At 34.4% G+C, this 14628-nt stretch overlaps 1 protein-coding gene across 1 annotated transcript; it reads left to right on the top strand.

The window, feature by feature from the left end:
* Positions 1-426: 426 nt before the first annotated feature.
* On the top strand, positions 427-6715 carry LOC110114042 (F-box protein PP2-A13). Its single transcript, XM_020846791.2, has 3 exons — positions 427-867; positions 1193-1311; positions 6039-6715. The coding sequence occupies exons 1-3, from the start codon at positions 550-552 to the stop codon at positions 6463-6465; spliced, it is 864 nt and encodes a 287-aa protein (XP_020702450.1). The 5' UTR covers positions 427-549; the 3' UTR covers positions 6466-6715.
* The last annotated feature ends 7913 nt before the right edge of the window (positions 6716-14628 follow it).

Below are 14628 nucleotides of genomic sequence, written 5' to 3'. Positions count from 1 at the left end.
CCATTGCCACGATGAAGCTCAGCAGGCTTAGCGTGGAAGATGAAGTTGCTTCGTTCGAAAAATACAACCTGCAACTTCTCCTTGTGGAAGATGGACTGTAATCTAGCAAATCGCCCGAAAAAAAAAGCAGGAAGCGACGTTTCGGATGTTCTCGAAGATATGTTAACCACACATTTTTTGAAGAAGTTCGGATGGTTCGTGTTATCGGGTTATCGGGTAAACAGAGCACATGCTCTCCTCATTACGGTGAGGTCAAGGTGGGCTCCACGTGGCGCGATATTACTTGTTTGCATACACAGAGCTACGTCTGCACTCCGCACTCAATAACCTCTCCTAAATAACGCCATGGATAAATCATCTAACCTTTTCCTCCTTTTTTTTCAAGGAACAAAAATATCTCATTTTTATTTTATCCGAACGGATGTACGGAGTGAACGATGGATCGATGGAGACGGCGATTATCTTCGTATTTCCTTAGCGTAGAAATTCGCGATTTTTATGCAAGCTGATTTGGTAGGTTTAGGGCTAGGATTTTGGTTGCTGTGATAGATGGGCGCCGGGGCATCGAGCATTTTGGGGACGGAGGGGGACGGAGCGCACGAGACGGGGCTTGGTGACCTTCCGGAGAGCTGTATTGCAGAGGTGATGCTCCGCCTCGATCCGCCAGAGATTTGCAGGCTGGCGCGTCTAAGCCGGACATTCAGGGGAGCTGCTTCAGGAGACTTTGTGTGGGAGACGAAGCTTCCGAAAAATTACACTTATTTATTGGAGAAAGCTTTTGGTGTGAAGGGGCGCGAGGTTTTACGGGATCGAAAGGAGATCTATGCAAGGCTCTGCCGCCGGAATCCCTTTGATGGGGGAACCAAGGTATTAATTACATAGGAAGTACCTTCGATAGTTCGATTTGTTAGTGTCAGTATCTGGTTTTAGAGTTATGAATATATGATTTATCGGGAAACATTGATTTTCTTTTTTCCACGATTTGGTGGAGCGGCCTCGGTCATAGTTTTTGACGAAAGAGGGAATTGTTTTTTTTTATCTCTTCTTGCTTTTGTCTTTGTGATACCCTGAAGAGAAGGAATGGAGTTAAATTTTTTATTTTTTATTTACTATTTATTTTTTGTTGAAATCAATGTTAGAATATGGAGAGCTTATTGAATTTAACATAGTTTTTTCTGTTTTTCGCCTGCAGGAATTCTGGCTTGAGAAGTACAAGGGTAGGCTTTGCATGTCCATTTCTTCAAAGGTGTTGTTGATTACTGGAATGGATGATCGAAGATACTGGAATTATATTCCGAGTAAGGAATCAAGGTAATTTTTTTCCTGTTGTTTAATTATATGCCCAAGTGAACTAGAGTTTCATGTTTAATTTTCTAGTTTCTTAAGATTGTGTTAATATTCCTTGTGAAGCTTTTGTTTTTAGTGGGGTTGCATATTTGTAATTGAGTATTTTGTACTTTTTTCTTTCAAGTTTCAGTTTCTCTTCCCTTTTTTTTCCCATAATTTTAGCATGCTTGCTATCAAAAGTTGAAAATACAGAATTGCATGCAGAATAACTTGTTGGTTCCTTTTAGTTTTTTCCTGCTTGTCCAAAGTCCAAATGTACTAGTGGATTTGTTTCCCTTTGCCATCCTAACTTCTGATTTTGACATGAAATTATGTTTGTGTGTTATGACACAAGCTGAGGATTAGGTTATATTGCACCTGTCTTTCCTGGATGTGCTTGTTAAGTTTGTTTATAAAGCATGAGCTTGTTTCTGGAGGTTTCTAAGAAGATTGCATTGTCTGAACCTTCTGTTACTTGTGACTTAAGATTACATTTAAAGTGTTTTAGTTCTTCTTCTTTCCAATTGCTGCTCCTGATTTGATAAGTTTTGTTGTGTTTTTGTTCGAACTCGTTAATGAATGTAGCAGAAGATACCATTTCTTCCTTTCTTTAGGAAGTGAAAACAATATGTCCTCAGTGACTGTAGTAGCATTGTGCCATTTTTGCATGCATCATATTATGAATCTTTTTGACATCTACAATTATATTAGTAGTATTATGGAGATGCTTAAAAATGATATTCAAAGTGAGGTGTCTTAGTTTATATTATTCCCAAACAAAACAGCTCTAAAGAAATTTGTTGAAATAGGTGGAGACTTGTAACAATGGAGAAAATAGTTAGAAGATAGATAACTTATAATTATTAGAGACTAATTATATGATATAAATACTTTTATTGCATTTGGTTGAATCGATTATTAGTCTATATTATAAGAAGATAATATACCATCTTGATGTGATAGGATTAAGTATTTTTGTTCTATTATATAGAAGAGTTGGGCAAGGTTTAAAATTGCGTAAATAAGCCTCGAGGTGGTTTTCGTCCGTGAGGCGAGGCGGTCTGAGGCGTAAGCTTCACGGACACAGAATTGCGTAAATGAAAAATTAAGGGTTTTAGCAGGAAAATAATAGCAATATTGTATCTTACAATAAAAACATCTAAATGATATATGAAAATAGTGGAAAGTAAGAAAGTAGATGCAATAAAATCATGTCCCAAAGTATAAAATTACAAAATATTAGTTTAATAAAATGACATATGACATATTTTTAACACTAGTCATACTAACAATATGATATATTTTTAACAATTATTTGTACTACCAATAATAAAAAAACATGAATACAAAAATATACCAGTCTGCCGGGGGTCCAAGGGGACGCTGCCTCCTGGCGGGGTTCGACCTACCCGGTCAGTATCGAGCATATACCGCTCAGTACCGAGCGGTACTGGTTCGGTACCGAGCAGTACCGAGCAGTACCGAGCATGTACAGCTCAGTACTGAGCATGTACCGCTCAGTACCGAGCATGTACCCCTCAGTACCGCTCTGTACCGAGCATGTACCGCTCAGTATCAAGCATTTACCGCTACGCTCTAATGCGTACGCCTCACCCATAATTGTGCAATTGAGGCGCACCTCACACAGAGTGAGGCGTACGCCTCAATCAGTGTCCAAATTGCGTGCGCCTCGAGGCGCTTTTGGACAGAATTGCGCAGAGGCGCGCCTCTTATTGCGCAATTTTAAACAGAGGAGTTGGGATATTGATGAGGATATGTTTCTAGAGTTAAGGTTGGGTGATTAACATAGTGTATTGTCTCAGGATTATAATATTTTAAGAGGATATCATCTGACCTAAGGTACTTTTCTTAAAACTGCAATTAGCTTATATGTGTTTTATGGATCCAAGTGCTGAGTAGTAAAGAAGTTGTTGATAGTTAAGTTGAATACATTGGAGATAAAATGTTATGATTGAATTTTGGTAAAATTAGATAGGATAAATTAAAAAGATTTTATTAGAGGGTGTTGGTTTTTTTTTTTTTTTTGTCGGGGTGGGTGGTGGGGGGGTGACCCGCAGCGGGGCCTACGCATTAATAAAAAGGAAAGGTACAAGGTACTTAAAGGGGACATTCAACTCACTAATGCTCGTTAGAGCTACAGATGTAAAGAAAATCCTAAGAGCCGATTGTCCCCTATACTACGATTTACAAAATCTCCTAATAACATTCTAAGGCTGCAAGATAGAGGGATTGTTGGAATAAGCATCTATTGAATATAAGATTAGGCTTTGGTGGTTATGCCATGTAAATTGAAGGGTAGAAAAATGCACCAATTGGATGGGCTAATAAAATCATGTCAGAAGGATGAGAAGGAAAAGAGATTGATGGTGGACCTAAGTTAGCATGGATAGATGATATGAAGAATAAGTTTAATGCTATAAGCCGCACTACCTCTATTTTTAATGTACTACTTGAAACATATGGACTCTAAAATTCTTCAAGTGTTTGGTTCCTCTGTGACAGTTTTATTTTTATTTTTTTCATCTTTTATTCATTTTGTAGGGAATGTTATGAAGTTTTGTTGATTTTTTTCCTTGAAGCACTTTTATTACTCACCCTGTCTTTACAAAGCCAAAGCTTAAATGGAATTAGATTTCTCTGCAAATGGTTTGCTTTTGGTTGCTAATTCGCATGAAAATATATAATTAATTTTCTAGGGAAGAATGTGCTAGTAATCAGATTTTCTGGTCTGACTTTTTTTGTCTTCCATTGATCATTTTGTGTTTGCTGTGTAGGAAGTGTCAGGTAAGTTGATTTATTTATGGGCTTTGAATGCTGTTATACTGCACTCTGTCATCCCAAAGCCAAAGATTCAATGATAATTCGTTATCTCTGCAAATTTTTTTTTTTGTTTGACTTCTTTTTACAAAAACAGATAAATAATTATCCAGGAAAGAATGTTCTAATAGTCAGATTTTGGAGAAATTATTCTGTGTGGAGTCCAGACGTCGAACGCCGTCCGAAGACCAACCATAATGCGCCAGGTCAGCGGTACTGAGCTGTGGTACCGAATGGTATTGAGCATTACCTAGCCGCGTTACCGAGCGAAGGGGTGACATGGCGTATTCTAGTTAGTCTCTGGACGGCGTTCGGCTTCCGCATAGAAAAAAAATCCAAATTTTGGGCATTGCGTTGTTTGAATTATTTGTTGAACCATCAAATTATCTAGCTGACCTTTGTTCTGATGTATGAACATGTTTATGTTGAATGTTTCCTACATTTTATCATTGTGATAGTAAATGTTTTATTGATTCTGTAGTTCTTGAGTTTTAAAGGAGTTTTTAACTTGATATTCTAAGATTAAAAAACTGTCTAGACAAGCTCTTGTTTAAGGATTTTTTATTTTATTTTATTTTTATTTTTTTTAATTTTTTTATGTAAGCATTCATAAGCCAATCCTAGTTCCTTAGTATTGACTGCTGATAGGAAGAAATTATAGTTTTATTTTTGTAGCTTTTTTAGAAGTGGTATATGAGGCTTTCTCTCCTATTCCAATTATTTTCTTCACTCAGCGGTCAGATTAAGTGCAAGCTTGATTTACTTAGACCATTCCGTCTATAATATCTACGATGTGACTAAATAATGTGAAATTCTACAGTTAAATTTGTTGGTGGATTCAACTTGGAGGGGCCTGGGTTATCTTGATTTCATATAACATGAATTTAATCTTTCTAGAATTATCTTTATTCAACATTTTCCGTTACTGTAGTTCTCAGTTTTGGAATAATTTACACCTTCTATTTGGTACAGAGGAATGGAACTTTTCATTGCTGATGAAATATCATTTCTTTGTGTTCATCTTTAACTCTTAATGATGTTACTTTAAACTTTCATTTGTCCTTTGTTCCATCTTATCATGGTAACTACATATGCCCATACTATTTTGAGCAGTTATAGTTGTTTTCCTACATGCTAGTTTATGAAATCAACGTAACTGGATTTGGCTTCACAATGTATGGACTGGCTTTTGCAGTGGTTTAGTTAAAGATTTAAAAGAAAGTACCGCAAATACTAGAAATTTCCTCTTCTTTGTATCACTTGTTTGCTTTGCATCTATTCAGTAATCTAGGGGTGTAAGTGAGCTGAGTCGGCTCGAGCTTGTTTAGTAAACAAGCTAAAGTTCTAGCTTGAGTTGGCTCGGCTCGTGAGCTTACGAGCTGGCTCGAATAAATATTAATATTTTTAAAATAATTTGATTTTATTTATTAAATTTAAATATTAAGAAAAATTAATATTTTTTTTATAAATTTTGACTAAGTTTTAAAAATCCCGCCTAATTTTTTAAAAATCCTGTCTAAATTTAAAAATTCCCGCCCATGGCTGGCAAGCCGGCACGAGCTCGTTTACAGTGAGACAAGCTCGAGTTCGAGCTCGATTTTCAATTAACGAGCTGAGCTCGATAAGGGCCTGATCTCAACTCAACTCGACTCGTTTATACCCCTACAGTAATCTAATGTCAGCTCTTTGGGGTCGCTGGCTTGGCCAACTTCTGATTTTACTTTTAGATATATCACTGCTGTTATAGCTCATTGCAGTTATACATCTTTCTTAAGTTTGGCGTTTCCTTTTCAGTCGTTTTGGGTGAATCTGCAAACTTGGCAAGGTAATTGTAAAACAAGAGGAAGCTCATTCCTTTTTTTCGCCCCATGCAGATTCCACGTTGTAGCCTATCTTCAGCAGATTTGGTGGTTTGAGGTGAATGGTGAAATCGAGTTCAACTTCCCACCTGGCATATACAGCCTATACTTTCGCCTTCATCTGGGACGAGCCACTCGGCGACTTGGTCATCGGATTTGCAGTACCGAGCACGTCCATGGATGGAACATCAAACCGGTCCGTTTCCAGTTGTGGACATCGGATGGCCAGCACGCCTTGTGTCATTGCAATCTTAATGAACCAGGATACTGGATAAGATACCACGTAGGCGATTTTATCGTAGAAAGCGCAGAAGTCGCAACCAAGGTGAAGTTTTCAATGAAACAAATTGACTGCACGCACACAAAAGGGGGTCTCTGTGTGGATTCTGTGTTCATATGTCCTAAGGGGTTCAGACAGGGAAAGGTTTTTCCGCCTTCTTAGTTTTGCGGGATAGCTTAGCCATAAAAAAAATAGTATAACAGGCACAAATATAGAAGATAGGTTTTCTTTTTTCAACTTTCTTTCTCTTTCTCCCATCTGAGTTGAGTTGTGTGATGGGAGCTGTCTGTTCTCTTCTATGAATTCTGATTTGGTTGAAAATGCTCAAGTTGTAGCTTCTAATGTCTTGGTCGTTCATGTATGTTGACAAACTAATACATGTTATTATTGGATTGCAGATAGTTTTTGTTCTCGTGTTTTACTGATGGGCTATTTGGTTGCCTGAAAAAGAAATGCAGTGTAAAGTAAATGTGATGTAAAATAAATGTAATGTAAAATAAATGTAATGCATTCTGAATATTTTGAGTCTGTTTGGTTGTCTGTAAAATAAACGCAGGAGAATTATTTTCCTTATTTGGTTGGGTATATCCAGAATAAAGTAAAAGTATTTTTTTAATAATTTATTTTGACATTAAAATAAGTATATTTATAAAAGCAGTGTATTTATAATAATTAATATTATTTGGTGTTATAAATTTTTTTTTATTTAATTCAATTTATTTAAACCTAAATTGATTTAAGGTAAGATATATTTCAATTAATTTAAAATAAATCAAGCTTAATTCAGTTTGGATAAAAAAATTATTATTATTAGAAATAATCTTTATTTATTTCATAATAAATCAATCTTCATCCATCTTGCTATAGATTCTGATCAACTGCAACTTATCAAAGCTCCAAATAGCAAGACTATAGCGGCTATTATGACTTACGAGGAGTTATTCCCAAGTGCAGCTGAGCCCTACCCCTTGGCTTACAAAAACTGCAACTTAATCCCTGAGACAAACTGTTTTGGCGGCGGCTTATGCGAAACACCATACCAACGAAGCATTGGCTTCATTGAAGGGGGCTCTCTTCATCTACCAGCTCCCCTTAGGATGCAAAATTGAGGAAAACATAAAATGCACCGAAAATTTGTCTTGTATCTGTTATTAGAGTGACAAAGAAGCTTTATCATCGTTGCAGGGCATTCTTGGGAACATTGGGATAGTTCTATTGTGGAAATTCAAGCTGTTTTGTTCTTCAGAACCCTCATTCAACCCTGAATGTATGAAATAAAAAGCATTTTCATTGAGGGGGATAATCATTGTGTTATCAATTGCCTTTGTCAAAACCTTCAATAAGGGGCAAGCCATCCCCAACTCCCCTATTCTCTGAACTTCAGTTTTTGCTCCATTTTCACCAAGTAATATTTCATCATACACCAAGGCAATGCAACAAAGTTATAGATTTTTGTGCACGGCTTGTTACTAATTATAATTTTATATGGGAAAAAGATTATAATGAAAATCATCCTTCTTTTTTTTGTTTTGCAGAGGGAAAATACAGATAATGTTGTACAAATATATTTGTATTTTATTTTTTTTACTTATAGAAATGCAACATGCACTTATCAAAAGAAAAAAAAATGGAGCAAACATGGCTCGAATGTGTGGGAGTTGAGAAGGTGAATGATGGATTGAATGCTGTGAAATTACAAACTGTTGAGCACATTATGTGCTGCAATAAATAATATGATTCTCAATCATAACATGTAAACAACATTAATAAAAATGTACAATTAAAAATAAAAGATAAAAATATACCCATAGTTCGTAGTTATAATTACAACAAATTAACATGAAACAATTTATAGCGATAACAACTTTAATAGATATGTCAATCTTGAACAACTTAAATCAGTTTCCTAACTCTTTACGCATCAATCTAGCCTTCAAATCTATAGGTTTTGAAAGGAAAGATAGTATCAGTGTGAGATTTTTTGATAAATTATCATACATCATATCAACCTCTTCATCTGAGAATCCAGGAATATTTGTTAACTCAAATATCAGTTCATTATATATATTTCGAATTTGATTTGGAGATATTATTGAGCTCTTGATAGCGTTAGCAACTTCATTCACACTATCAGCCATCAAACAAATACACTCACGGATATTTTGATTGATAGCTGATGTCTTAGACTTCCTTTTTACGCCACCTCCTATACCAGATGAAGGCAGCAGTTTCTTTGTTGTTCCAGTATAATCTTTTATAACTAGCATATCAGACCACTTAGTAGGCATTAAACCATCTCCACCAACATCCATAAACTGTGAGGGTTCATCATCGCTTAAATGTATTTGTTGAGTTATAAGTGGAGTTTGAGAATTTTCAGATTTTGCCCACTCTCCAGTTGCATGTCCAAGACCACATACTATCTTCAACTCTACATAATTTGCAATTGCAATATTTAAATAAGCAGCATCCTTGGGAAAAGCCTGTAAGGAATAACAAATAAGTTGTTAGCACCTACATATCAATTAAATTGATATGCTTAAAGTAATACCTGAATATGTGATGCATACTCTTCTTGACCCATAACTATCATTTTCTTTATTTCATCCCAAGATACACCTGATTTTCATTTTAACTCCTGAATGTGACTCCACACACTTCTTTGATGCCTTATTTGATTCTTGCATTACTGACCTATCACCTATATTCCAAACTTCTCTTTCATTTTATGGGATGCACCTTGATACAAAGAGTCATTGAATCCATGTACAATTCGCATATTTGCATTTACATATTCCATCATTATTTGAAGTAATCCAGTTACCCACTCAGGTTTTAAGCTCCATAAAAAATTGTTCCTTTTTGCCTTCGAATTACCGTTTATCTTTATTTGTGACGAATTCATTCTCCCTTACAGAAAATATGATAAATACATGTAAGTCCTTGTTTAATTTCTTACATGATTAAAGAAATAATTAATAATATAATTTTTTTTGCCATAAACCCATATCTTTTTGCTTTAGTCATAATAAAAGTGAATCACAAAATCAAAAATTTATTTATTGGATATAAAAACAGCATACAATCATAAGAAACTATTGTGAGGTGCATAATTATGAAAGTTTTAAATTCACTATTAACCATCTAAACAAATCTAATATAAAGCATTAAGTAGATGGTCTGAATGTAGCAATAATAGAAACCACATATATCAATATAATCAATAGAAGATTCTCATCATGGTACAAGAGAGTAGTAGAGCATAACCACATATATCAATATAATCAATAAAAACAACATTTTGCATGCGAGTCAGTAGTAGAACTTAGTAAATTACTTGTAAATTAAAAAAAAATGAAATAAAAAATCTAATATCCATCATTTTGCATGCAAGTCCACATGAATTAAGCAATTTCATCTCTTTTATCTAGCCATTCTCGTGAATCATCTACATCTGCTTGCTCTCCTCTTCTACAGTGGCTTCTTCTAGCCTATTCACCCTCGGATTGAATGAATTCATCGTCACCTTCTGTAACTATCCAATTATGCAGTATGCAACAGATAATCATAATATCAACTTAAGTTTGTAGAGAAAAGTAGGGTTCACATTTTATAATTATGAAACGATTTTTCAAGGAACTAAATGCAGGCTCAACAGTTGTGCGTAATGAGCAATGTCATAGATTAAAAAGCTCCTTTGAATTTGTAGGTTGAATAGAAATGAACTCCTTCAAGTAATATATTGTGGCACAATATGGCGAAATAAAACCATTGCGTGTGGAGTAACCACCATCAGCCAGATAATATTTACCTGTTGGTACACATAAACCATCTGATCTTTTTAATGCATTTTTAAGTACTACTACGTCATGAGAAGAACCTTTCCAACCAACAAGCATGTATGTGAACCTCAAATCAAAATCTACTGTTGGTAAAACATTTTGTGTTGGATATGATTTCCTTCCTCTAAATGCGGCTTCGTTCTCTTTTGGAACTCTAGCTTTAATATGAGTTACATCTATAGCACCAATACAATCCTAAATTTAACTCAAAGTATATTTAGGATTCTGTAATAAACAGAGAGATTTTCATTGAATAAAAATTGAGTATACCTTGAAAAATGGCATAAACCTATTACTTGATTTAATCTTATATGGAGTTTCAGGTGGTGTAGGCTTGATAAACTCATTGCGTAACTCCCCAATAGCATATAATGCAGATTTGAAGTACCTACTAACAGTTTCTCCAGAGCGATGAAAGTTAAATCGGATGACTCGGTTACGAACACTATGTCCGAGTGTATGTAATAACATAGCAACTTGTTCCTCGATCCACACAGTTATTATGTCTAACAACAATCCTCATGTACACATTAAATCACATAATTTGAAAAAAATGTGCTTGCCTCATGCGTACCATTTCAATACAGTCAGAATCACATCCATTATATATCCTAGAAAGATGTGTCACGTTGTATATTCCATTGAGGATCATATTTTTTTTTTCCTTTGCTAATCTGCTACAATAGTACACATAATGTACTAATTGCAATACAAATAACTTTCAACACATCATTATATTTTTGAATCTCATGTAGTTCAGCAATATTTTCTAATGGATTAACCATCTTTGTAACTATAACATCAAACTTCAAGCAAAAAAAAATCAATGAGCAATAATTCATGAAATAAAATGAGTAAAAAATAAAATCATTATATTTTTGAATCTCAAGTTTGTTTTTTAATAAAATCGGATTGGTACTTGGTACAATGTTCTTAATATTAATGCAAGTAAGACGGAACGTTTGGAAACCTCAAAATAGCTGATATTTCAAATTTAGCCAATAAAAATATTTAATTTAAATTACTTTGGTTTTTCTTTCATAAATAGATAGTCAGACCTAAAGCTAATTCAATTTTTTGGCTTTTCTTTCACATAACAACATTTAACAATTTTTTTCCTGCTCAAAATATATATATAAAGTTTTGACTAGTAACTTGGAGAGTTGGAGTAGACACAGCTCAGATTTAAAGCATATTATAAAACAAGCACATGATGCTCACAAGTTAAAAATGTAGATTTAGTAATGATGATTTCTTGGTGTGAGAGAAGAAAAAAATTATTGGGTAAATCATCACCAGTAGTTCAGTACCATATCCCTACTTGTTTAGGTAAGCTTTATTGATCCTTATATAAAACTTTCTTCTGAAATAAGTAGCATTTGATAGGATTCTAGCTTATATAAAACACTTTTGAACAGCTTCTAATTATGTTAACTTTGAACAATCACTATTCTCTACTATCAGTTAACATTTATTATATCCCAAAAATCTCACTTATTGTACTGTAAAATCCCCTATTTTTGTTAACTAGAAAAAAATACCATTACACATGCCATAGCTGTAACATATCAACTAAATTGACAAAGATGGCAAGTTAGTAATATAAATTGACAAAAGATTAATATTGCTTAGGATGCCAGATAAGCTCGGGAGAAGAAACAAAAGAAAAACTGTGCAAACTTGTGGAGGACCGTGATGCAAATATCAAAATCTACAGCAGTTGAAAATGTAGAATGTGTGTTGAAATGAACATAAAAAATAATGATAAATATTGAAAGCTAAGAACTCAGGAACTGCAAATTTTACATGATTTCTTACCTTTCGAATTACATATACATTAAAAATCATATAACCCATCTTCTTCAACAGTAGTTCTTGTTAGAAGTCAATAATTCTGCAAATTGCAGTCATAAATGTCAAACCAGCAAAATATGAATAGTTTTCATTTGCCATAGTTTCATCTGATCATTCATTTAACATTCCACCAAGGAAAGCTTTCTTGAAGATCACATGGCTCTTGTTAATGCCTTCCTATTAGGGTATTTTTTTATTACATGGAAAACTTAAATTTCGAGCTCTTTTTTTATTACAGCTTTATGCAAATCAATTCCAAAAAAGCTTCTAAAAAGAATAGTTCCAACTCAAAGCTATGCTAGTACATAGAAAATAAATGTAAGAGAATTTTTGAAGGAATAAGAGCGGGTTAGATTTTTTTTAGGCTGTGTATGAAAGCTAGCAATAGCATGAAGCAATAGTTTTAAAGAATAATTACAATGTTGTGACAAAGATTTTTGGCAACTATTATCTAATGCTAGTAAAATTAAGAGATAGATATTTATCAGAACTAATCTCAAGGAGAATCTATTCCTGGAGGCAGCTCGAGGAAATTATTTTTGGCCTAGACGCATCTGTAGACAGGACCAGCCGATGGTTTTCTTCCTACAGTCGGCATTGATTCTTCGACCTCAACTCTTTGCAAGAAATGTTGTAAATCCGCAGATTTAGGGGATGTTTGGCAAGAGGATTTGAGCAGGATTTATCATAAATGCTCGACCTAAATCTCACCGCGGAATAAATTTGTCTTTTTACCAAATCCCGTAGTTCGGTGGATTGACGGGATCTGCTCAAAGAACGCGCCAAAGGTAGAAAGTTACCTTCACAACTAGGGCAAATTATTTCATCAGGTCACCGAACACGTTCGGTCCTCTCTATCTATAGTAAAGCGCAGGTCACTGTAGCAGTCTGTCTACAGTAAAGCGCAGGTCACTGTAGCAGCTGCTACAGTGACCTGCGCTTTACTGTAGACAGAGAGGATCCGAACGGATCCTCTATGTTCGGTGACCTGATGCAATAATTTGCCCACAGCTAGTGAGCTCCCGTCCTTACTTCCGATCAAAATGTCGCAACTTCCGATCCTACAGGAAAAGGGAACGTCATCAAAGGAGTGAAGTCGAATAAGAACGAAGAAGCCACTCGTGCAATCTTACACCTCATGCGAAGCAATGAAGCTAAATAGCAACGACGATGGGAAGGATTTCATGGAGCGATTTTATAACCCGCTCAATATGAGAGGGTTTTTATTTCGCACGAAACACGCCCTTGGGCTGTTTGGTATGCTGAATTAGGAGGATAAAGTAAAGTAATTTCTATGTATTTCTCAAATTTGATTGTTTGGTTAATTTTGAGCTGAACATAAAAAAAATCTTCCGAAGCAGTGTATTACAAACATCCGTTCTTGCGATTTCCAAACCGCGGGTTAGAAATTCCTTCGCACAAAAAAAAAATGCGAACAGCCTGTGCGCTTATGCTTGCTCCATTCGTCTTCGTTCTTCCCACGCGTGTGATGGTTCCGCTGAATCGAATCTCTCTTACTATTGGTAGCAAAATGTCCGGATCTACCTCTAATAATGCCTAGAAGCTCATGTGTGCTACTACAGAGGAGCGTTAGAATAATCTGGTGAACAAAACTATAATCTAGAAGTGTGATTTGTTAATCCTTGGGAGGGGGAGGGGGATGTAGAGGCCCTAATAGTTGAGAAAATTTGGGGTTTTCTAGTATGTTAGCGTAGATGTATTATAGTTCCTATTGTACGAGAATTCTTCACTAATGCAAAGGTGCCTGATCATAATGAAATAATGAATTGGTGTTTGTTAGAGGTAAATGGATCACATTTAACCTTGTACCAATTAATCAAGTCTTTCAAAATCCTAATTATCAGTTTAATAGGGATGAGTACCTAATTTTTTTTTTTTTACTTGTGTTTATTACATTTTCTTTCCAGTTATATATAGTATTATTACTTGGAATATGAATTTTAGAAATTTACAAAATTAAGATAATTAAGTATTTAATAGTACATAATTTGAAAAGTTTACCAAAATAATAACTTTTCATTTCATTTAAAACTAGTAATTCCTAATAAGTTGAAATCTTAGAGTCACTCAAGTAGTTGACTACTTATAAAGAATTTATTTAAGGATTAATTTGAATAAACTATTTAGATTAATTCTAAGTCATCTAACAAGTAAATAATTAATTAGGGAATAATGAAACATCTAATTAAACTTAGATAGAATAAAAAGTGGAGGAATAAGATAGGTATTCAAAATCGGTATAAAATATTTAGCAAATGAAAAAAGTTTAAGTAAAAATAAAAAGTGAAAAGGCTAAGTATTAGACTATTAAAAATTGGAACTTGCAAAATCTAGCCTCACTTAAACAAAAAACTGGGCAATAGATAGGTATTAAAAATTATTATAAAGTACTTAGCCAATTCCAAAGAAAGTAAGAATACGAAAAAGAAATCAAAAAGTGAAAAAAAGTTAAATGCGGGATTATTAAAAATTGGTACTTGCAATGTTTAGACCCACTTATACACTTGAAAGAAAAAATATTGGAATCATAATACTTAAAGGAAGCTTGAAAAATGATTAAAAATTTAACTAAATATGTAAATTTAATTAATTCCAAATATTACTAACC

This window comes from Dendrobium catenatum, unplaced genomic scaffold (assembly GCF_001605985.2).
Source record: "Dendrobium catenatum unplaced genomic scaffold, ASM160598v2 fragScaff_scaffold_325, whole genome shotgun sequence".
Taxonomy (NCBI): Eukaryota; Viridiplantae; Streptophyta; class Magnoliopsida; order Asparagales; family Orchidaceae; genus Dendrobium; species Dendrobium catenatum.
This window is presented reverse-complemented; position numbering and strand designations above follow the sequence as displayed.